Here is a 21,502-nt window from a genome sequence, read left to right on the forward strand (position 1 = left end):
TCATTTGTTTCCTTTATCAAGGAAAAATGGCCTTTATCAAGGAAACAAATCCCCTCCTCTTGTTCTGGTTTATCCACTATTCCTTCCTAGCACCACTGTTGTTGTTCAATAAATATGTGCTAAATGTAGATAAGACTGGCTGGCTGGATGACGATAGGTGGATGGGTGATGAATGATGGATGGATGATGGGTGGTGTGTGGATGATGGATGGGTAGGTGGATGGATGGATGGGTGGATGGATGGATGAATATGGACGGATGGATGGATGGATGGATGGATGGATGGATGGATGAGTGAATAGACGGATGGGTAGGTAGATAGATGGGTGGATGGATAGATGGGTGGGTGGATGGATGAGTAGATGGATGAATGAATGAACAAACAAAAGAATAATCTCCCACATGTAGAACAGAGGAAGATGTAGGCTTCCACATAGATTCCTGAGATGCACTTCCATCACTGATGGTCCAGCCTGGCTGGAGAAGGGGGAGAATGGAAGGAGAGCGGGCCCCACTCACCTCTGCCCATCAGGAAAGCCAACGAGACCTGGAGACCTTTTTTTTAATCTCCAGAGCTGAAACCAAAAGGGTGATGGGGCTAGACTGGGAGACCCAGACCAAGCCTACACCTGCCTTGTCTCCTGGAGGATCTTAGCCAATTGGAAGAAAACAGGTCCTAGACCACATGGGCCCCAGGAACCAGCCTCTCACCATAAAAAGGGACACTGGCATATGCCACACATGGATGAACCTTGAAGACTTTATACCGAGTGGAATACACAAGATACAAAAGGCCACTCGGTGTGTGATTCCACTTCACTGAAATGTCCAGAACAGGCAAATCCATGGAGACAGTAGATTCGCAGTCGCCAGGGGCTGAGGGCAGGGAAGGATGTGGAGTGACTATTCACAGGTACCGGGTTTCTTTGGGGGGGGGCGGTGGCAACAGAATGTTCCCTGATGGGATCATGGTGATGGCCCCACAGCCCTGAGAAAAAGCTAAAACCACGGTACACTGTAAAGAAGGGAATTGTCAGGTACGGGGAATATGTCTCAGCAGCCCTGCTGAGGAAAAAGAACCAGCCCTACCAGAGCTGAGTGAAGGGTGAGCATGGGGCAGGGAGCAGAGGTCCCCCCGCCACCCCTCAATGCTACAACTGGGGAAACCGAGGCTTGGTTTCCCTCGGTTCATCAGAGACAACTCCAGGATGAGACCCCAGGGCTCTGGACCTCTCCTCACACCCCGACGCCTCCATGTCCAGTGCTGGGGATGCAGAGGTGACTCGGACCCTGCCCCCAGCTCAGGTCCTGCGGTGAGGGCGCGGGTGTCCTAGGGAAACACGGAGTGGCTCCTTGGGCCTCTGATGCCAGGACCTGGGCCCATTGCAGACAGGGATCACTATCTGTCTCATTCGTCAGTGGGTTCCCAGAGCCGAGATCAGTGCCTGGTCAGTGCCCTACGGATGTGTGGGATGAATCCATAGAACAAGGGATGTTGTGAGGACTGAATGATGGAACTGAGGCAGGCCCTGGCTCACAGGACACGAGGGGGGTGGGCAGCTGTAGTTGTCACTGTCAGCCCTGTACCTGTCTTCTGAGCACACAGCACAAATGGCCGAAGAAACATGAAGACAGCACAAGGAGGGCGAGGTCCTGAGCCCACAGGGGCCATTTGGAGCTGCCTGGTGGCTGGGATCTCATCCACCCCAACTCATCTCCCTGCCCCAGGGCCTTTGCTCGTGCCATTTCCTCTGCTGGGCTTGCCTCCCTTCCCTTTCCCCTTCCCACCAGAGTCACTCCTGCCCAGCCTTCCCATGGGCTCCTGGTCTACCTGATCTCCTGTCCAGGTGAGGTTTTATGCGTGTTTGGGTCATCTGATCTGGATCTGCACCTGCTTGACTACTGCTCCCTGAGGGGAGAGACTGTCCTGTTCATCAGCCTGGGGCTGGTGCCCAGCACTTAGCATATGGTCAGGGAACACCTGCAGGGCAATACACCTGAGGAGCTGGAGGGGCCACAGGAGGGGCCACAGGAGGTCTGTTCCACACCTGGCCCCCCATCCAGGAGCAGGAGGCCAAGGGTGCAGCACAGAAGGGCCGGGTCAGGAGCTAGTCCTGTCACAATCTGCCTCCTGCCCCTGGGGACCCAAGCAGAGGAGGGTCCCCGCCTGCCCCCCGGGGAGGGCGCGTGGGGTGGGGTGTGGTGTGGCATGGTGAGGCTGGAGGCCAGGATGATTACAAAGGAATTGTAATTCCTCTCCCCTGGGAGGGTGGCAGGGAGGTGGCGGCTCCAGCAGGAGGACAGGATGTGAGGGAGTGGGGATTGTGGCCATGTCACCTCAGCACGGAGGCCCAAAGCTCGCAGAGGAAAGACAGGCACGAATGAGTGAATGACGCGAGGCCCACACACGGAGCCCAAGGTGGTGGCTTCGCGGGCCAGGGACAGGGGCCCTCTGTCCCTGCAGGAGCCGGGCCTGCAGACCTGTCCCCCACGGCCCCGACATACTGTTCCACGCGGGGACACCGGCTGGGGACGCTGCGTGGCAATGGGACCCAGCCAACCAGGCAGAGGATGGCACTCCCATGTACAAGCACCTCTCATTAGTTTTGAAAGAAACACATTTCCAGACCAAATAAGGCGCGGACTTGGGAGCCGTTGCCCACTTCACACGATTCCTTTTAAGTGTCCAAATGCAATTACGCTTGGAACTTGCCTGGATTCGGCCTCCCCCGGCCTCCCCTGCCCCCCCCCCCCCCCCCCCGCACTGCCCTGGCCTCCCCACGTAAACAAGCAATCCAGCTGGGCCCCAGCTGGCCTGCCCCAGAGGAGGGGAGAGGCGGGAGGGTCACCACGCGGCCTGCTCCAGGCCCAGCCCCTCTCTCAGCCCTGGGCGGGGCCAAGAGCTTCAGCATCCTGGAGCCCTCCCCTCATGCTCTCCTTAAAAACAAAGGCCCCAGAAGGCCAGCTGGACCATGCAGAGAACAGTCCCAGACTGCCCCCTCGACTCTGAGGTTTGCACTTGGACAGGGACACCAGGTTCCTCCAGGGGCAGGAGGCTGTATTTCCCCGGGCAGGTGCAAGGGAAGCTCTGTTTCTGGGTTCTCTTCCAGATGCCCACCCCACCCCCAGTCTGGGCACTATTTGCTCCCACAGGGATGGCGCAGAGGGGAATTCCCTTGCGCTCCCCGGGGCCATGAGAAAGTTGGTGCCGGGCTGGGGGGGGGGGGGGCCTTCCCAGGTAGCATCCTGGGAAGCCAGTCCTCACCACCTCCGTCCTCCACCTGGAGGCTCCTGAATCCCCTTTCAGACTTTGGCTTGCTGCTCCCAGGACCCTGAGAAGGCTCGCAGGGTAGGGGGGAGGCCTGACTCATCCTCCCGCGGAGCAGGCACACACAGCCCGCCAACCGCACCCCCCCTCCCCAAGGAAAGTGCTGTGATTTTCCACTTGCGCCATCTGATTGCTATTAGGGCTAGGGAAAGGGGGTTCCTGGTTCCATGAGCCGACAGGGGGCCCTAGGCAGATTCCAGGTGGGAAGGGGAATGGGCTGACCCCTGGGTGGCACTGCTGTCCTGCTGCCAGTCTACGTCTCAAAAGTGCCTACACCTCCCTCTCCATGGAGCCCTCACCTTGCTACCTCCCGGCTTCTCTGTAACAGCTCCTGAAGACGTTTAAACAAGCGGGTGGGGGTCTGTCCCTCGTGGCCTGCACGCCCCCGAAAGACCCAGTGGGAGCAGAAGGAAGGAACCAAGCAAGTGCACAGCCCCGAGCTTTCTGGGGGGCAGCCCTGCGGAGCTGAGCTGCAGGATGCAACTGAAATTAACAGCTGGACTCTGGCAGCAGTGCTCGGGCCAACATGACGTCACCAGACGGGGAGTTGAGTTCCCAGTGAGGCTGGGGGAAGAGGGGTTGCTCCCGAGCCCGAGCCCGGCATTCCTTCCCGAAGCTTCATCCCAGCCCTGGCTCAGCCCCTCCTCCTGTCCTCCTCTCCTTCCCCCTCCCTCCTGGCCTGGAATTGGGTTTGGGGCGGGTTCTGCTCCCCAAGCCATCTCCTCCGCAGGCGGGCAGGCAGGCGGACAGGCAGGCAAAGGCTGTCCTCCGCCCCGAGCTCCCATTTTCTGAGGCTCCGGGGCTGCCCTGCCGCCCCGCGGCTCCCCGGCCAGAGGCGGGTGCGCGCTCCGTGAAGGGGAGACCTGGGACGCTCAGGACAGCGCAGGTAGCTGCACGGCCGGGCCCAGGGAAGGCTGCAGGGAGGGAGAAGGAGGTGGGTGCTGTCGGGGCGCTCAGCCCCCAGGAATCACGTGGCTCCGAGCAGGAAGCCTGAGGCCCCAGAGAAGACTCCAGCACGCTCTGAGGCTCTGACAGCCCCAGCCTCGGTGACCGGTGACCGGCCCTGGCATCCTGGCATTGCCTGTCCCCCACCCTGGCCTCCACCTCCCACTCCTGCTCTGTCCTCCCGGTGGGAGGGGTGGGGGCTCGCCCTCTGTCCCTACCCCCACCCTCGCCCGCCATCCAAGTCTGCTTTCTGGAAGGGCGGGAAGGGAACACCCAGCCGGCAGCATCCCAAGTGCAGAGAGACTGCTCCCACTGTGCGCAGGCAGCTCGCTGGCCGCCGCGTCTACAGGAGGCGGAGCGGCTGCAATCCCACCTTGTCCCAGGCGCCTGGTGCGCTGTTGGCTCTTGAGTCCCCAGATTAGTCTCTTCCATCGGAGCTGTGAGCTGAGCTGGGGACCCTGGCCCTGGAATGGGAACCGCAGCATCCCTGGGGTGGAGGGCGGCTGTGACACCTGGGAGGGAGGGGCCGGGAAGCCGGGTTGGGGGATTGCAGCCTGAGTGTGCCCACCTAGGCCTCCTGCAGGACAGCCTCACCGCCTTCACCGTCAGGTTCACTGTCACCATCAGGGTCCCCGGCAGATCTGGCACTGGGCTGTGGTACGGTGGGGTGAAAGGAGAGAAGGTGGATAGGTGACCGGACCCTTTGAGGCCTTGTGCTTTGCAGGGGGGGTCAGGAGTGCGCAGAGCTGACTGCTTTTTCTGTTTGCTTTAGTAGGAGCTACTTCTGTCATAGGCCAGATCCCAACCCAGGGAGTACACACACTCCCCCGTGCTCACACACGCTGCTCACACACGTCACACGCATCACACACGGGTCTTTTTGTGGCCCATCTAGGGTCCACTTGGCTTCTAGATCCCTGTATGAGGGCAATCGCCTTCCAGACTACCCGTGGCAAGGTGGCAGGAGAGTTCGGGGACACACTAGGGGCATCCACACATGGAAGCAATCGGCGGGGTGAGGTAGGAGCCCTTACTTCATGCCTGGGCTCAGCTGGTCATCACAGGCCGACCCTAAGCTGGCTGCCCCGGGAGGCGTCTCTGTACCGGGGGGTGGGGGGGTGGGCGGGAGGGTGTCTAGCTTGGCTGAGGTGAGAGGGCAAGGCCGGCAGTCAGGACATCCCTGAGGGCCCAGGCCTAGGGGTGGTGGGCAACCAGAAGGGCCACCAAGTACAGTGGGAATCCATCGGGGACCAGGAGGGATGGTGGAGGCCAGTAGCTTGCAGCCCAGTGTGCAGGTGAGCATAAGGCCTGTCCCAGGCAGTGGTGACCGTGGCCTGGCTGGAATCAAGATTATGTTTGGAGGAGGCGTGGGGCTCTAGACACACATTTGGTAGCCTATGCTATCTGTCTGCACACACTACACATGCACCAGACTCACCCACTTCCTCTGGGGCACCAGGGCTCCCACCCCGTGGACAGCCACCTAGGCCACTGGTGCTGCCCACACTGTCACCGCAGGCGGTGCTGTGACCCGCACACTGGGCATACATGTGCGCTCACCACACCCACAAGCCACACACCCACAAGGCTCATGGCCACACTGTGCAAGAGTAGGGGCAAAGAGCACTCTGGGGGGAAGGCCAGGAGGGGAGCCAGGCTGCAGGGGGTGGGGGGCCTGGGTCCAGGTGCAGGTCCAGGTGCAAGTGCAGGTCTCTGCACACCCCCTGCCTCGGCTCCAGAAGGTCAAGCATTAAAGAGGGTGCCAGCTGCGTGCAATTGGCCACCCTTCCCTGCTGATGACAGGCATGCCTGCCTGGGTCTCACCTGAGCCGGGGTGTGGAGGGAAGCGCAGGGCCGCTGTGGTCTGGGAAGGAACTCCAGGGGAGGCTGGCTGAGCAGCCCAGCATTCCCTCTGGGTGGAGGGCAGTCCCAGCACACTGTGGTTCAGCCTCAGTTTCCCCACCTGCACAGTGGGAGGACTAGGGGCTTGCCTGCTGGGACAGGGCTCAGACTGAGGGACCAGACTCAATTCAAAGGGGACCTGGAGCACGTGGGCCAGTGACCTCTGCCTGGCCAGGGTGGAGCAGTCTCCATCAGGCAGGGATGCCCCTCCTGGGGGCTGTCACCACTCCCAGGCCTTCTGACTTGCAGTCCTAGCTGCGTACAGCTGCCCTTCCTCCCGCCTGGAGCCGGGGCCATGGCAGTGCCCTCCCGGCCTGCTCCCTCCAGCTGCTCCTCCTCCACAGCCTCTCTGGGCTCAATGATACACAAATCTCCCAAACTACGGTGGGTACAACTGTTACCACGTGAGCTCTGGGCAGGTGACTGCACCTTCCTGGGCCTTGGAACCCCCCCGCCCCCATCATGGCTGGTAATGAAGACCAAGTGGGATGATGGCCATGGACTGGCTGGCATGGCATTCCACTCCTGGCGGGGAGTCACTATCTGAGGGGTCAATGGTGGTGACAGTGATACTGAGGATGACCAGGTTATCCTGCCTTGCAGTCACGTGTTGTGGAAGGACCAGACACCTTCAGGAGTTACAAACACAGGGCCCGACCAGGTTGCTGGGCCTGGCTGCCAGGAACCCCATCCCACCAAGGGCTGGCACAAAGGAGGCACACGGCAAATCTGTGTGTATATAAATGCATGTCCCCAGAAGCCATGTGGCTTCAGAAGTCTCACAGATCAAGCAAGAAGGGGTGAGGAGTGGGGTTTCTGCCCAAGGAAGCATCAGTGAGCATCTAGGGTGTGATGAAGGGGTGCATAAGGAGTCCAGGCAGGAAAGGGTGGTGCAGCAGATGTTACCGCCCTGGACTCCACAGGACAGTCCCCGTGCCTTCCACACAGCCTCGGAGGCTCTGAGTGAGCTGGGTGCTGGTTTGCCTGCTTTTCCTCCAAAGTGAGAGCCCTTGGGGGGCCGGAGGGCACAGGGGTCTGGAAGGTGGAGGGGGCTTTGGGGCAGGTGGAGAACCCTGTTGCCCTGACAAGACCCTTTCTGCCTTTGCCAGGGCAGGTGTGCGGGCGGCGCACGGTGAGCAGAGCCGTGAGGAGTCTGGACGGGCCAGGCCTGGAGATGGTGGGGAACTGTTCCTGGGAGGCCCATCCTGGAGCCAGGGGCAAGGCAAGTGCTCCAGGCAGCGGAGGGGGCTCGGAGCCCTGCGGGGCCGGGTGTGGCGGGAGGGGCAGGCTCAGCCCAGCATCTGCTCACCCTGCACTCTGCCACCGGGGCCCATCCCCTGTCTCAGGACTAAGAGGTGGGCAGCAACCCTCAGGGCTATGTGGTCCCCCAACCGGATCCCTTCCCGAGCCCACCCTGTGAGCTGTTACAACCTCGAGGGCCCGTGTTCTGTCTCCCCCCTGCAGAGGTGGGGTGGTCAGCTACGTCCCATGGCCAGGCCTTGCCAGGAGGCCTGAGAAGCTGGCACCAAAGTGGCCCTGATGTCATGTGCCCTCCGGAGCACCACCCGCCCAAGGCCAGGGTCTGGATCAGGGCATATATCCGGGCACCAGCTGTGGCCAAGACCCTGACATCACATCAGGCCACGCTGCCCCTTCTGGACTTCCCAGCCCCCTCCTTCCCTGAGGTCCTTGAAAATTCTGGGATTCCCTTCGAAATCCTGGGCAGAACACTCTCCCAGTTGGAAGGACCCTTGGAGTCTGTCTAGTGCAGCCTTATTCACATCTGAGGAAACTGAGGCCCATGCCAGCATAGGAACCTGACTGGGATGAGCCCAGAGGTGGGGACAGAGCCTGGACTCCTGCCCGGGGCCTGTGGCCCTTGGCCTCCTTCCCCAGAGACCACTGTGGAACAGCAGCCACAAGAGGCAGAGATGGGACTGGCTGGGGAGAAGTCTCCAGAAATCCCCGGAGGAAAGACAGAGCCCCGGGAGGGGGGCCAGGCTCCAGAGCCCGCATTTTACAAGGCAGTATGTGGCCGGGGATGGCAGCTACACGCCCAGTGACTCACCCGGCCCTCCCGCTCCGACTCCCAGGAGGGGATTGCAGACTTTTTCCAGCCTGCGAGAAGCTCTGAGCGATCCCTCGGCGTGGGCTTGTCTGGTGCTCCGTGGCTGTGGCCGGAGTCGTCAAAGCCACCAACAGGAAAGCCTGAGTAAAAAGCAGCCTCAGCCAGTGGGGGGTTGACAGACAGATAGACAGACAGAGATGCCGAGCCAATAAGTGTGCCTAGAGGGAGATGGGGGGCTAACAGGACCCCCTTAGCGTGCTTGCCCTGACCTCACAGAAGTTTGGCCAACACCCCCACTCTCTGCTCGCAGACTCCCCTGATAGAAGCACACACACACACACACACACACACACACACACACCCGTGTTATGGGGTATCTGGCAAAGCTGGCAGACTTCTGGAAGGTGACAGACTGTCCCAGCCTCAAGAACCTTTCCATTTGTTTTCTTCTGGGGAGAGTCATGAGCGATGGGAATGATACCTAGCCTTAGACTGGGGCGGGGGGTATCGGAGGGGGTGGGGGCGTCAGGTTCAGGCTCTGTGGGAAGGAGGGCTGGGGGGACCAGTGACGCCCGCCAGGCTGAGGGGAGGGAGTGACAGTGCTTGGGCAGCCCTGTCGCTTGGAACAGGAGGTCAAAATGATAGCCCGAGAATGAATCCAGCTTGTAGATGGGTTATATTTGGCCTACACGATGTTTTTCTAAATGTGACCCTTTAAAGATCAGGGTAGTTCATAGTACCATCTAGAGTTCTGGCTTCTCTGGGGAGGGAAGGAAGGATGACGGGCTGCTCAGCCTGTGGTCCGTTCCAAGCTGCCCCCCTGCCCCCCAGCACCCACCGGCTGGAGCAGAGCAGTTGCTCACTGTGCTCAGGACGGGTGTTCTCCACTTTGCAACACCGCCTGCCCCCCCATGGTCCTTTGCACAGGGCCCACCTTCACGCATTTGTCCCCAGCCCACACCCTGCAGGCAGGATACTCAGCTCAAGTATCAAAGTGCTTCCCCAGAGCCTGGGGTCTCCACCTCCCCAGGGAGGCCCCGAGGTGCATCCAGATCCCTCTTGATCCAGAAACCCAGATTCACCCTGGCCCTGCAGGGACCACCTCTTCATCCCCAGGTCTCTCTGATCCCGCTATGGGACACCTAGGTTCCTGCTCCAGTCAGGGCCAACGTCCATTTTTTTAGTCAATTATTTTACTTAATTGTTTTACTTTCTTTAAAAGATTTTATTTATTTATTCATGAGAGACAGAAAGAGAGAGGCAGAGACACAGGCAGAGGGAGAAGCAGGCTCCCTGCAGGGAGCCCAATGCAGGACTTGATCCCGGGACTCCAGGGATCATGACCTGAGTGGAAGGCAGATGCTCAACCACTGAGCCACCCAGGTGCACCTATTTAATTTTTTTTTGAATAAATATTTTCATGTGTTAGTGTGGAACATGGCAAATGTACAGAAAACGTGCCAGGACAGCCCCGGGCTGACCCATATGCCCCTCACCAAGCGTTAGCCTTTGCCACCTGTGCTTCCCCTCTATGCACCTCATGGTAGACTCTTCCAGAACTGCTGGAAAATTAGTTGCAGCCACCAAGCCCCTTGGGGCCCAAGTAGCCCTGTGAGAACAAGGACCCTCCAGTGCAGAGCCACAGGGCATGTTCCTGCTCAGAACATCTAACGTTGGGGCAGGACCAGGATACACACATACAGACCCTACCCACATTTCCCCGTCACCCCGCTAACATACTTTACAACAACCACCAGGGCCCTTCTAAAATCTAGGACACAGCATCACATTTCTTGGTCATGGCTCTCCATTCTCCTTCAATCTAGAAAGGTCCCTCAGCTGTTCTTTAACTTTCCTGACACGGACACTTTTTGACCAGAGTTTATTCTGACTGGGGGTCAGTCCTGTGCCTCTACTGGGGACTGACGGTTCTCACTGTCACTCCTCTAGGCCGCTGGCAGCAGCCTCTGGGGCACAGGGTGGTGGCACTACGTGGGAGCAGGGTTGTCTTTGGCTCTGGTTACAGAGACCAGGGACCCTACAAGCCCAGACTCAGGACCAGCGCACCCGGACGCAGGTGCAGGCTGGGGAGTGGGGCCCGGCCGGCATCACAGGTGTCTCCCCTCTGCACCTGCACAGATGTGTCCCGGCGGGAGTGAGGCCCCGGAGCTCTACAGCCGCGGCTTCCTGACCATCGAGCAGATCGCCTTGCTGCCACCGCCGGCCGTCATGAACTACATCTTCCTGCTCCTTTGTCTCTGCGGCCTGGTGGGCAACGGGCTGGTCCTCTGGTTTTTCGGCTTCTCCATCAAGAGGACCCCCTTCTCCGTCTACTTCCTGCACCTGGCCGGCGCCGACGTCGGCTACCTCTTCAGCAAGGCCGTGTTCTCCATCCTGAACACGGGGGGCTTCCTGGGCACGTTCGCCGACTACATCCGCGCCGTGTCCCGGGTCCTGGGGCTCTGCACCTTTGTCGCCGGTGTAAGCCTCCTGCCGGCCATCAGCTCGGAGCGCTGCCTGTCCGTCCTCTTCCCGGTCTGGTACTGGCGCCGGCGGCCCAAGCGCCTGTCGGCCGTGGTGTGCACCCTGCTCTGGACCCTGTCGCTCCTGGTCACCAGCATCCACAACTACTTGTGCGTGTTCCTGGGCCGGCAGGGCTCGGGCGCGGCCTGCAGGCACGTGGACATCTTTCTGGGAATCCTGCTTTTCCTGGTCTTCTGCCCACTGATGGTGCTGCCCTGCCTGCTGCTCATCCTGCGCGTCGAGTGCCGGGCCCGGCGGCGCCAGCGCTCCGCGAAGCTCAACCACGTCATCCTGGCCATGGTCTCGGTTTTCCTCGTGTCCTCCATCTACTTGGGGATCGACTGGTTCCTCTTTTGGGTCTTCCAGATCCCGGCCCCCTTCCCCGAGTATGTCACCGACCTATGCATCTGCATCAACAGCAGTGCCAAGCCGGTCATCTACTTCCTGGCCGGGAGGGACAAGTCTCAGCGGCTGTGGGAGCCGCTCAGGGTGGTCTTCCAGCGGGCCCTGCGGGACGGCGCCGAGCTGGGGGAGGCGGGGGGTGGCACCCCCAACACGGTCACCATGGAGATGCAGTGCCCCTCCGGGAACGCCTCCTGAGAGCCAGGACCCGGAGGGGGCAGGGGCCGTGGCCCCCAGAGACCCTTTGCCACAGGACAGGAGCTTGGCAAGTGCCCCGGTGCCCAGGCACAAGGAGGAGAGTCTGCTTCCCGCCCCTCATGCCTCCTTCTCCGTGGGCCGGAGGCTCTGGGGGTGGCTGGTGGACTGAGCAGCCCCCTGCCAACAGGCCCTGGGACCCGGACAGGCTCCCGCAGCAATTCTCTATGGTCAGAGGCCCATGGTTGGGAAGTTGCCCCCGGAGGGTGGGGCTCCTCCTCCCCCCAGGCTGGTCAGGAAAGGAGACGCGGGGGTCACCCGGCCCCATCCACCTCCTGCCCCTTTAAATCAGCCCTCCTTGAAGATGACACAGCCGCCCCCACCGCCCCTTAGGGCGGCAGCTTCGCCCCATCAGGGCACCGGTCTCTCCGTTGTGCCCTCCGAGCAGTGCTGGCGAGCCGACCGGAACGAAATGGTGCTATGTGGGAGAGGGCTCTGGCTCACCCGCCCTGCAGCTCCGTCCTTCTGCACACGATGTCTCGATGAATCCTTTGCTGACTTCAGTGGAGGAGTCTCGGGTCACGGCCAGCAGCTGGGCAGGAAGGAGCTCTGGCCAGCTCGGGCAGGCCACTGCTCTCTGACTCCCCGCGGGCCAGCCCCTGGGCAGCCTCCCGGAGGGCACGGTGTGTCGGTCCTCGAGACTCGGCCGACTGTCCGGGGCCTCTAGGCTCCAGCCCCACCCCGCCCCCCGAAAGTGGGCACTGGTCCACCTGGCCACCCAGCCCACCTCCAAGCACAGTGGCCCTGCGTAGCCAACGCAAGTCTTACGAAAAACAATAAATGCATATTAATAAACGTTTTATATCATGCACTGAGCAAGGCTTCCTGCTGTCTCCTGTTTATGCTCTTGCCCCACAGTGAGGGCCCTTGGGCGCCTTTCTGTGCTCTGCCCCCCCCCCACTCTGGACCCCAGCTCCGGTGCTCTGCCTCCGGGCTGACCTGTCGACACCTCTGGAGTGTTCTCTCTCCTGGCAGGGTATCCAGCCCTCTGATGGAGCCTTGGTCAGCCACACTGTCCTGTCGGCTGAAGCCTATGTCCTTTCTCACCCGTTCAGCAGCCCCTGCTCCCCTTGCAAAGTTTTCATCACGGGTCTACTCAGTGCCAGGCCTTGTGCTGGCTAATACAGTCCCTGCCTATAAGGAGCAGAGCGTGTCCACACAGAGGCTCCCTGGGTTGGGCTGCTGCCGCTTCTCCTACTGCTACTTGTCCAGAATGCTGCTCCGCATCCCATACTCTCTGAGGCAGGGGCTGGGCCAGGCCAGAGGCTCCCCGACTGCCCCCTTGCCTCCAGCCAGCCCCCAAAGAGGCCCATCTTGGGCTCCAGGTGTCCAGCCTAGGATCCCAGCCCCATTGCAGGGAAGCTCTGAGAGGAACCTGCTCATGGGCCCAAGGAAAGACCAGGGCAGAGGCACCAGTGGCCCAGGTTGGGAGCAGGCCCCTGTCTGCTGAGGGTAGGGCGAGGGCAGGGAGAGGGCAGGTGGCTAACGGAACCAACTGCCTGCCCACCTGGGGAGCAGCAGTGCCACCAGGCTCCTGCAGGCCTGTCTGGGGGCTGGCATTCCGCTGAAGACCTTGGATGTGTTCTGCATTACCCTAGTCATCCCAGAGCATTTCTTGGTGACCAGCCCCCCAGGTGGCTGCCCTCATCCCTGCCAACCTCTCCAGACCACTGCTCTCCTTCCCAACAATCCCAGCTGCTCCTCCAGTCGAGGTCACTGTTCTGCAGAGAGAGGATCCTGTGTGTCTGGAGGCAAGTGGAAGTCAGTGTGCCTGCCTCTCCCGCCCCCCAGCCTGGTGTGCATGCTCCCCAGCCTCCCACACTCCCCGTGCCTCCCCACAAGCCAGTCCAGGAATCCCGGAAAAGCAGACTTGGAGGCCTCATATCTGACACTTCTGGGGACTCAAAGAAGCCAAGTGGGGTCCCGAGGACACATTCAAGGGGCAGGACCCGTTCACAGGGAAAGCTTCTACCAGCAGGCCTCCCTCCATGGGGTGGAAATGCTTTCCAGTCCTGAAAGGGGCCAAGGGGGGAGCTACCCCCATCCTTCCCCAAAGAGCTTGAAGGGAGCACCCTCCCTGGGTCCAGCTGCAGCCGCTCAGAGCCCAGGCCCAAGGGTCAGGCTGGCAGCCCTCACTCGCCACAGGGCTTGGAGGTCAGGGAAGGGCTGGCCCCCCAGGGAACACCTATTTGCCCATGCTTAGTGGGTGCTGGCCTGGGAGGGTAGGGGGTGAACCCCAGGGATCGGCCCCTCCCAGCCTCTGAACCTTTCTCAGGTGCGGACCCTACAGTTTCTCCAGGGAGCAAGACCTCTCCTGCCAACCCCCCGGAGGATTGCCTGCACATCCCGCCCACACCCTGGGCTACCTCTCATCTGTGTTAATGGAAGGGAGGCCACTTTGGTGCTGAATCAACAAAGGGGCCAGGGAGCTGGCTGCAGGGATGGGGCAGATGTGCCTCCGCTGACCCCACCAACAGCAGCTCAGCCAGGCCCAACCCCAGCATCCTTCTCTCTGGGTATCTGGTAAAGGCAGGAAGCAGAGGGCCCCGGGCATCACAGATATCCACCCGGAACTGTCTGCAGCAAGGGCTCTGGCCATCTGCCCTCTGACACCTCCGGGTCAGCGGAATTCAGGGAGCAGGTGTCGCCACCCACCCGCCAAGGGGCCTAGAGGTGGCGCACAGGGAAGGAGCACTTGTCTCCCTAGCCCGCTGCTCCAGCTGTTACTTAGTGGGACTTGCTGCCACCCCCGGATACGTGGGCCAGAGGGTGAAGGGGCCCTCCTTCCAGCCACAGCTGTCCACACAGCACCAAGTGAGTGCACCAGCACACTCCCGGATGATGAAAGGGATAAACAGGTGCCAAATGTGGAAAGTCCAAGGAGACGGGGCTGCCACCCACGAGCCGCGGGCCTGGCTTTTCTCACATTCCAGGCACAGTCCGGGGGAGCTGTCCTAAATGCCTGGTCAGGCGGGGGGCGGGAGCTAGCTGGCCTGGAGGGAGCAGGGTGGCCAAGAAGGAGGGACATTAGGGGAAAGAGCTAATCCCGAGCCCCGATGACTCAGGCACGGACTGCCGTTTGCGGAGGACCTACTGTGTGCAGTGGGCCCCCAGTTCAGAGCTCCAGCTGCAGAGCTCATCTAATCTGCACAGATGGGCTTCGACCTACAGCCTGCAAGCACCCAGCGTGGAGCCCCAGGCACCGTCCAAATGCCCTGGTGGCTGTCTGCTTGCCCTGGAATCCAGGCCTCTGGCTTTGGTGTTCCCACCAGCAAAGCATCGGCAGCTGGGTCCCCAGCAACACCGCGTGGAGTAGACAGGACAGGCCCATCACAGCCCAAGGAGAACCCAGATTGGCCCTATCAGAGGCCACCATCCATCACTGGAGACCAAAGGAGGGGACAGCTCAGGCTCAGGCTGCTGGTGGCCGGAGCAGGCAAGGGACTGGCAAGGGACATGTGTTCAGCAGACAGCACGGCACATGGCCTGAAAGCTGAGGCCTCTTCCCGTCTTCCTGTCCTGTCTTTGTAAGATGAAATGGAATGCCTCTCTGGCATCCACCTCACTGTTTCCCGTCCCCTGCCAGCTGTGGTTTTGAGATAATTGAGTTTTGTATGTGGGGCCAGAACGTTGAAGCCCGAGATCTTTATGCGCATGCACATCTTGGTCCAGAATCCTCCGCCGAGATACTCTGTCTTTCCCAGGAGCCAGCCACGGGGTCCTTCTAGAAGGTGGGACCAAGGAATGGGTCCACATACGGTCCAGCCTCTCCACAGACAGAAAGAAGCCCAGCCCAAGGAAATGCACCCTGAAACATGTTGGCCACAAGACCAGGAAGCTACAAAAACACATTGTAGAGATCTTCCCTAATCGGAGCAACTCAGAATGCTAGCACAGTGAGCTCACGTCGGAAGCCAGTGGGGGCTCGAGAGAACAACAACACGCCACAGTTCACAGAACGAAGACTCATGGAAAAGTCTGCTCCCATGAGTCAGAATGCCAGCGCAAAGTTTCCTGGCAATTCGGGAGAAGGCTCCCCTACTTAGGCAGATTTTGTATAAAAAGAAAAAAAAATCTTTGTGATTGATTTAATAGTGGTCTAATTTACGTACAATAAAATGAACCCATTTAATATATAGCTCGATGTCCTTTGACATGTACATAGGCCCGTGTCCTCACCAAACCAGTCTGTGGAATGTTCCCATCTTTGCCCAAAGAACAAAAATGTCCCAGTGCCCCAGAGCACCCAGCCCCCCACCCCGACCCTGCCTGCAGCCTGGGGTGACCACCTGCCTCTGCTTTGCACCATATATAGGTTAGAGATGACGGATCTGCTTCCTGGGCAGATTTTAACAGCTTGTCGGCCAGGACTCTTGGGGATAAGTAACAGAAACTGAGTTTGATCTAGCTTGGGGTTGGGGTGGGGAGCATGTGGGTGTTTTAGGAAGTTTACTGATTCACCTACCAGGGAAACTCCATGAGTGATTTCTGCCACACTCACTTCTTTCCCACAGAGGATTCTAAATGCTCCTACCCCAAATGCATAGTTGTATTATGCACTCTCCTTCCCCCCAGGAAGAGAGAGGATCCAAAGTCAATTCCGGGGACTGCCTCCCCAGCACTGAGCCCAGGACCTGTGGGCTCTTAGCATCTCTGTCCATGGGATCCAGAGAGACGTTCTCCAGGACCAATACAGGAAAGGATTGCCACTGTCAAGACGCACAATTCACAGTGGAATAACCGTGATTCTTTAAAAATTGCATTTAGGAAAGGAAAGAACAGAAACCATGCATGCTTAGCCCATTGCATATTCCATACTGGGCAGGAACCAGTGCAAGGTGCAGCATGGTGGCCAGAATCCAAGATGGTGCCCCGTCACCCACCTCCCGGCCCTCACAGCCTCACATGTGATCTCATATCGTGAGGTTGGGCCAGACCAGGACACTTGCTTCTAACCAATAGAATGGGACAAAAATAATTAGGCTACGTGAGATTGTGACTTCCACCTTGCTAGCAGACTGTCCCCCTCGCTGGCTTTAATGAAATCAGCTGGCATGTTGTGAGATGCCAAACCAGAGATGCTCCAGGGTAAGGAGCTGAGGGCAGCTTCTGGCCAAGAGCCAGCAAGGAACTGTGAGGAGCTTAATCCTGTCAACACCCACGTGAGCCTGGGGAACGGAAGCAGAGCTGATCTGCCTCCTGACACACGCGGCCTAAGGTGGCAGGTGGGGCCTGACAGTCCTGTCACCCACCAGGACCCAGTCAAGTGCACATATGAGGGCAGGGTTTGCTACATGCCTCTTCCAGGTATGAGTTTCCCCACTGGTTAGGATTCTTGGCTGCAAGTGACAAAATCTCCACTGAGGTGCATACACGCGGATGAACTCAGGCTCACAGTACCATGATTGGCTTGTGCCACTGGAAAGTCCAGGTGTGGAAGGGGTCCAAGAACAGCTGGATCTGGACACGCGGATCCAGGAACTCTGTTGGTCAGACTGTGACTAGTCAAGAAGTATGAGCATCTGCATCTGCCATGCACTGTTCTAGGCACGGAAGGTATAAGAACATGAGAATTCCTGCCTTCTGGAAGCTCGTGCCTTCTTGGGTGGCTAGTCTGTCTCTGGGCCTGAGGCCTCGTGTTTCCAGCCCATTCTCAGGCTATGTGTTACCTCCTGGAGGTAAGACGTCCACCATGGCCCTGGCTCAGCGGTCGCAGAATAAGAGCCTGGGATAGTCTGAGCCATTCCTCTAAAATCGGGATGGCTATGTCCCTGGGAACATCCGTGAGCACAATGGAGCCTCTCTGTCCTGAGTCACCTGTTATTGACATAGGGCATTGGTGATAGTTTCAGCAGCTGAGCTCCCCATCTCTCCTCTCTTCACTCATATTTCTTTCCAAAGCTGAGGCCCAGGGTCTCCCACACCTACCTCTTCTTTGCCTCCAGGGTCAGGCAGGGAGTATTAGCACGACAGCTCCAGGCCTCAACCACCAGTCACCCAATGTGTGCAGGACCCCAAGCAGCTGTCAGGTCCCCGGGGGTTGCCTGGCATGCCAAGCTACATAGCTGGGAGGTCAGCCTCTATCCTGCCCCAAGAGAGGGCTCAGCTTTATGGGGATTCTTCACTTATCAGGCAGGAAATTGGGTTCAGCCAATGTGGGGAAAAGATCCCCATTCAGGGCTGAAATGATCTCCTCCCTCTTGTCTTCTGTGGTGTATACAAGGAGTTAAGAGAGGCCCGAAGAGATTCCGTGAATTTCAGTGAGGACTTGGACACTCATAGGGGTCATTTAAACCACACAGTTCCCCAGCTAATAAGCAACAAAACTCAGACTTGAAATGTGGTCCTGGACCCCAGGCCTATGTTCCTTCCTGCTTGGGCAGGTCCATTAGCCAAGAGTGGCTCTCCATGCAGATGAGTGGGTAGACATAATGGCCTCTCTCTCAGCCCACAAGAGCCCCTCTTCCCTGCATGGCCCAGCATTAACTCTGAGATGATGGGGCCTGCTAATGCTCTGAGGTCTCCTTGGCTGTTCCCAGGTGGCCTTCAGGAAGGGAGGCATTGCCAGGATGGCACAGGAGAGGGGTGGACCCCACCCCCACGGCTCCTCATGGCCCCCCAGCCTTGTGCTCATTTCCCTGAAGGCATGTCCCACCCTGGACTGGGAGTCAGGGAGTCCACGCCTGCCCAGACCCATTAGCCCCCAGCCAGCTGGTCTGGAGGCCTTCCAGTGGGTGGGGCGGGCGCCTTCCTGCACTTATGTCTGAAGCTCCCCTTCCAGCATCTCAAAGAAAGCAGAGTGAGGGTTCTTGGGGCATCCCTGGAACAGGACTCCTACTCGGCTGGGGTTGGGGAGCAGCCAAGGATAACTCTGAGCGGCCCCGCAGATCCAGAAGCAGGGCCGGGGCAGGAACAGGTCAAGGGCCTGGGCCAAGTGCAGGTGCTCCCAGGAGCCAGAACCAAGCACCGGAAGCTGGCCACCCTTTCCTGAAGGACTGAGCACCACATCGGGAGCAGGTGAGAGCCTCAACTTTTTACTCTGTGGGTGGAGGAGAACATGGTGGCAATGGGCAATGCCTTGCAAATAGCCAGGGACAAGAGTCCTGGTTCTGTCAGGGGTACCTGGATGGCTGGAACAAGTGCATCGACCTCTCCAAACTGGCGTCTTCCAAATACAACGGACTAATGAAGCCTAGCTCACCATTTAAAGTGGTGACAAGTTCATATCACTCCCAGGGAACCAGCCCCACGGAGAGCCCCCATCAGTGGTGAGAGCCAGGGCCAGGACAGAGGGGGGCAGGCAAGTGTCAAGTGAGCACAATTTAGGAAGACACATAGGTCATTTTGGGAAAAGCAGCTCATGAGGACCACGAGGTAATAGACTTTCATTAATATAAAAACATTATATGGGAATGTTCAGGAAAGGAACCCTCAAGGGTGTAATCACACACAGTGAGACGCAGGGTGAAGGCAAAGCCTAGTTCCTCTTCACTGTGCAGGTCTTTTAAAATAAGACCGTTTTGGGATCCTTGGGTGGCTCAGCGGATTAGCGCCTGCCTTTGGCCCAGGGCACGATCCTGGAGGCCCGGGATCAAGTACTGTGTCGGGCTCCCGGCATGGAACCTGCTTCTCCCTCTGCCTGTGTCTCTGCCTCTCTCTCCTTCTCTGTGTCTATCATGAATAAATAAATCTTAAAAAAAAAAAAAAAAAAAAAGACCGTTTTACCACCTCGTCCAGATAACTTTGTTCATGTTTAAAGTACAAGGAGAGGGACGCGTGGGTGGCCCAGCGGTTGAGCATCTGCCTTTGGCTCAGGGCGCGATCCCAGGTCTGGGGATCAAGTCCCACATCAGGCTCCCTGCAAGAAGCCTGCTTCTCTCTCTACCTATGTCTATCTCTTTCTCTCTCTCTCTCATGAATGAATAAGTAAATACGTAAATCTTTAAAAAAGAAAATAAAATAAAAAGTACAAGGAGAAACACTATTAGCGGGAAATGATCCCTTCCTCTAAGTCTTCAGTGGGGTAGATAAAAATTCAAAAAAGCTTCAGAGGACAGGAATACTAAAGCTAACTCAACAGATACTATATCTTAAACTATCACCAATGGCAGGTCGTCACTGAGGCTTTGCTACGTGCAGAGATCGGGTCAGCAGCCGGGAGGACACAGAGAGGCATAAGCCAGATGCAGGGCTGTCCCCGGTGCTCACAGGCCCAGTGACACACCCAAGAGCTTGGGGACAAGCCCATCAGAGGGAAGGCAGCAGTGCGGAGGAAGAGTGACCTGGAGCTCCAGTGTCTGGTCTCTGGAGGACACTAATCTTATTGGATCAAGCCCCACCCTCTGGATTTCATTTAGCCTTAATTATCTCTGACATCGGGGCTTGGGGCTTCAACGGATGGTTTGAGGGAGACACAATTTAGTCAATAGAAGCCAGCATGAGGTCCTCTCTCACTTTGACCCCCCAAATCCCTCCTCTCTTTCCTCAATCCCAATATCTGACCCTTTCTTTCTTTGCAGGAAAGGAGGAGCCTTCCTGCCTGGGGTCACACCCAGCGGGTTCCCTAATTCTCCCCTGGGCGATGCCCAGCTCCCAGCCACCTGCCCATCCTACCGCCGCTGTCCCCAGGACCCCCCTGCAGCCATGGCCTCGCCTGCGCCCTCAGTTCTCCCTCTGCTTAGTGGCTCCAGACCACATGCCAGGGGCAGTGAGAGCTTTCCCAACACTACTGCTCAAACCTCAGCCTCCTGGTCCCACTTCTCTGCCTTCCCCACCCACCTGCCCATTACAACAAACCCCTTCAAAAGGTCACCTACACTCCCCGAGTCCACAGCCGCCTCCTCAACGTGTCTGGGGTCCCTGCAGCTGGAGCCGCCCCACCAACACCACCATCCCCTCCCACACTGCACACCGACCTCTGTGAGTTAGCCACACCTGAAGCTTCATACTCTTGCTTGTCGATGGTCTCCCCTCAGAGCAGCATCCCTTGGGGGGAGTGGCAAGCCATGCCTGGCAGCCCAGGCCCCAGAACAGCACTGGCCTGGTCGGCCCTCCGTCCCTGTGGGTGGGCTATCTAGAGACCACTGGGAAGAAGCCCAGGTGCTCTGAGGGCCCCTGTCCAGGTCCCTGGATCCCTGACCAGAGCAGGGGGTGGGAGGGGAGCTCTGCATGCACCCAGAGGTAGGGTCGGGCATGGGACAGGGGTGGCAATGTGCAGCAGGTACAGGCCCACGTCTTCCCTCCCTGAGAGTGCGGCCCGGACACTCCTTACTTAGCATGGGGTTGTGTGGCCTCTCCCTCGCTGAGCCCAGCAGTGGGCAGGGACGGATCGCTTGCATTCTGCTGCTGGGGAGGGGCCAGGGGTCCCCCTGCAGGGACCTCAGTGGGTCCCTCACAGCAACCCCTCCACCTGGCCTCTACCAGGGCCTCTTCAAGCCCCACCTGCCCTTTGGGTCCCCACATTGCTATATACCCCTCTGGGGGGTAAAGGATAATTGTATGTATTGTTATATTTCCTCCCCTGGACTGTGAGTTCTGTGAGAATCAGCTTTGTCTGTCGTGGCCATTGCTGTACATGTATTGTGTGCATGTACACATATATACATGTATGTGCATATTGTGTATGTATGCACCTGGGCCATGTGTGTATGTGCATATGTGCTGTGTTTATGTATGTATCTGTACTATCTATACATGTATCTGTGCTGTGTGTATACATATTATGTACATGTGTGTGCATATAGATGTACATGTGCTATTGTATATCCATATGTGTTACATACGTATAGCACTATACATGTATACATTTGATAGATATTACTTAAATTTCTGTGGAACCTGAGGGAGGGACCCCTGACTATAATGACAAGGCACCTGTGGAGGTTGGTAACTGTGTGTCATGGTACCACCCACGCTCCCATTGTGGATACAAAGAAATACAGGAGAAAACATAACCCCTCTGCCTGAGACTGTGGGAAGTGTGTGAGCAGAGTCAGCATTGACTTGAGTAGCGAAAGCCCCAAATTTGCAGCACTCACAGGTATAGAGTCTGAATTTACAAGTACTCTCATGATGCCAAA

General features: G+C 58.4%; 1 protein-coding gene across 7 annotated transcripts; it reads left to right on the forward strand.

The window, feature by feature from the left end:
* Positions 1–3,947: 3,947 nt before the first annotated feature.
* Positions 3,948–12,238, forward strand: MRGPRF (MAS related GPR family member F). 7 transcript variants are annotated; one of them, XM_025451754.3, is made up of 3 exons: positions 3,950–4,214; positions 7,290–7,397; positions 10,383–12,238. In XM_025451754.3, the coding sequence occupies exons 2-3, from the start codon at positions 7,350–7,352 to the stop codon at positions 11,364–11,366; spliced, it is 1,032 nt and encodes a 343-aa protein (XP_025307539.3). In that variant the 5' UTR covers positions 3,950–4,214; positions 7,290–7,349; the 3' UTR covers positions 11,367–12,238. The 7 variants fall into 7 exon arrangements, with proteins under 7 accessions (XP_048952649.1, XP_025307539.3, XP_025307537.3 ...); XM_025451752.3 differs by having other exon boundaries at positions 3,951–4,214; positions 7,285–7,397; XM_035701848.2 differs by lacking the exon at positions 3,950–4,214 and adding an exon at positions 4,352–4,712 and having other exon boundaries at positions 7,285–7,397.
* Positions 12,239–21,502: the final 9,264 nt, after the last annotated feature.

Source organism: Canis lupus, chromosome 18 (genome assembly GCF_003254725.2).
Source record: "Canis lupus dingo isolate Sandy chromosome 18, ASM325472v2, whole genome shotgun sequence".
NCBI classification, from domain to species: Eukaryota; Metazoa; Chordata; class Mammalia; order Carnivora; family Canidae; genus Canis; species Canis lupus.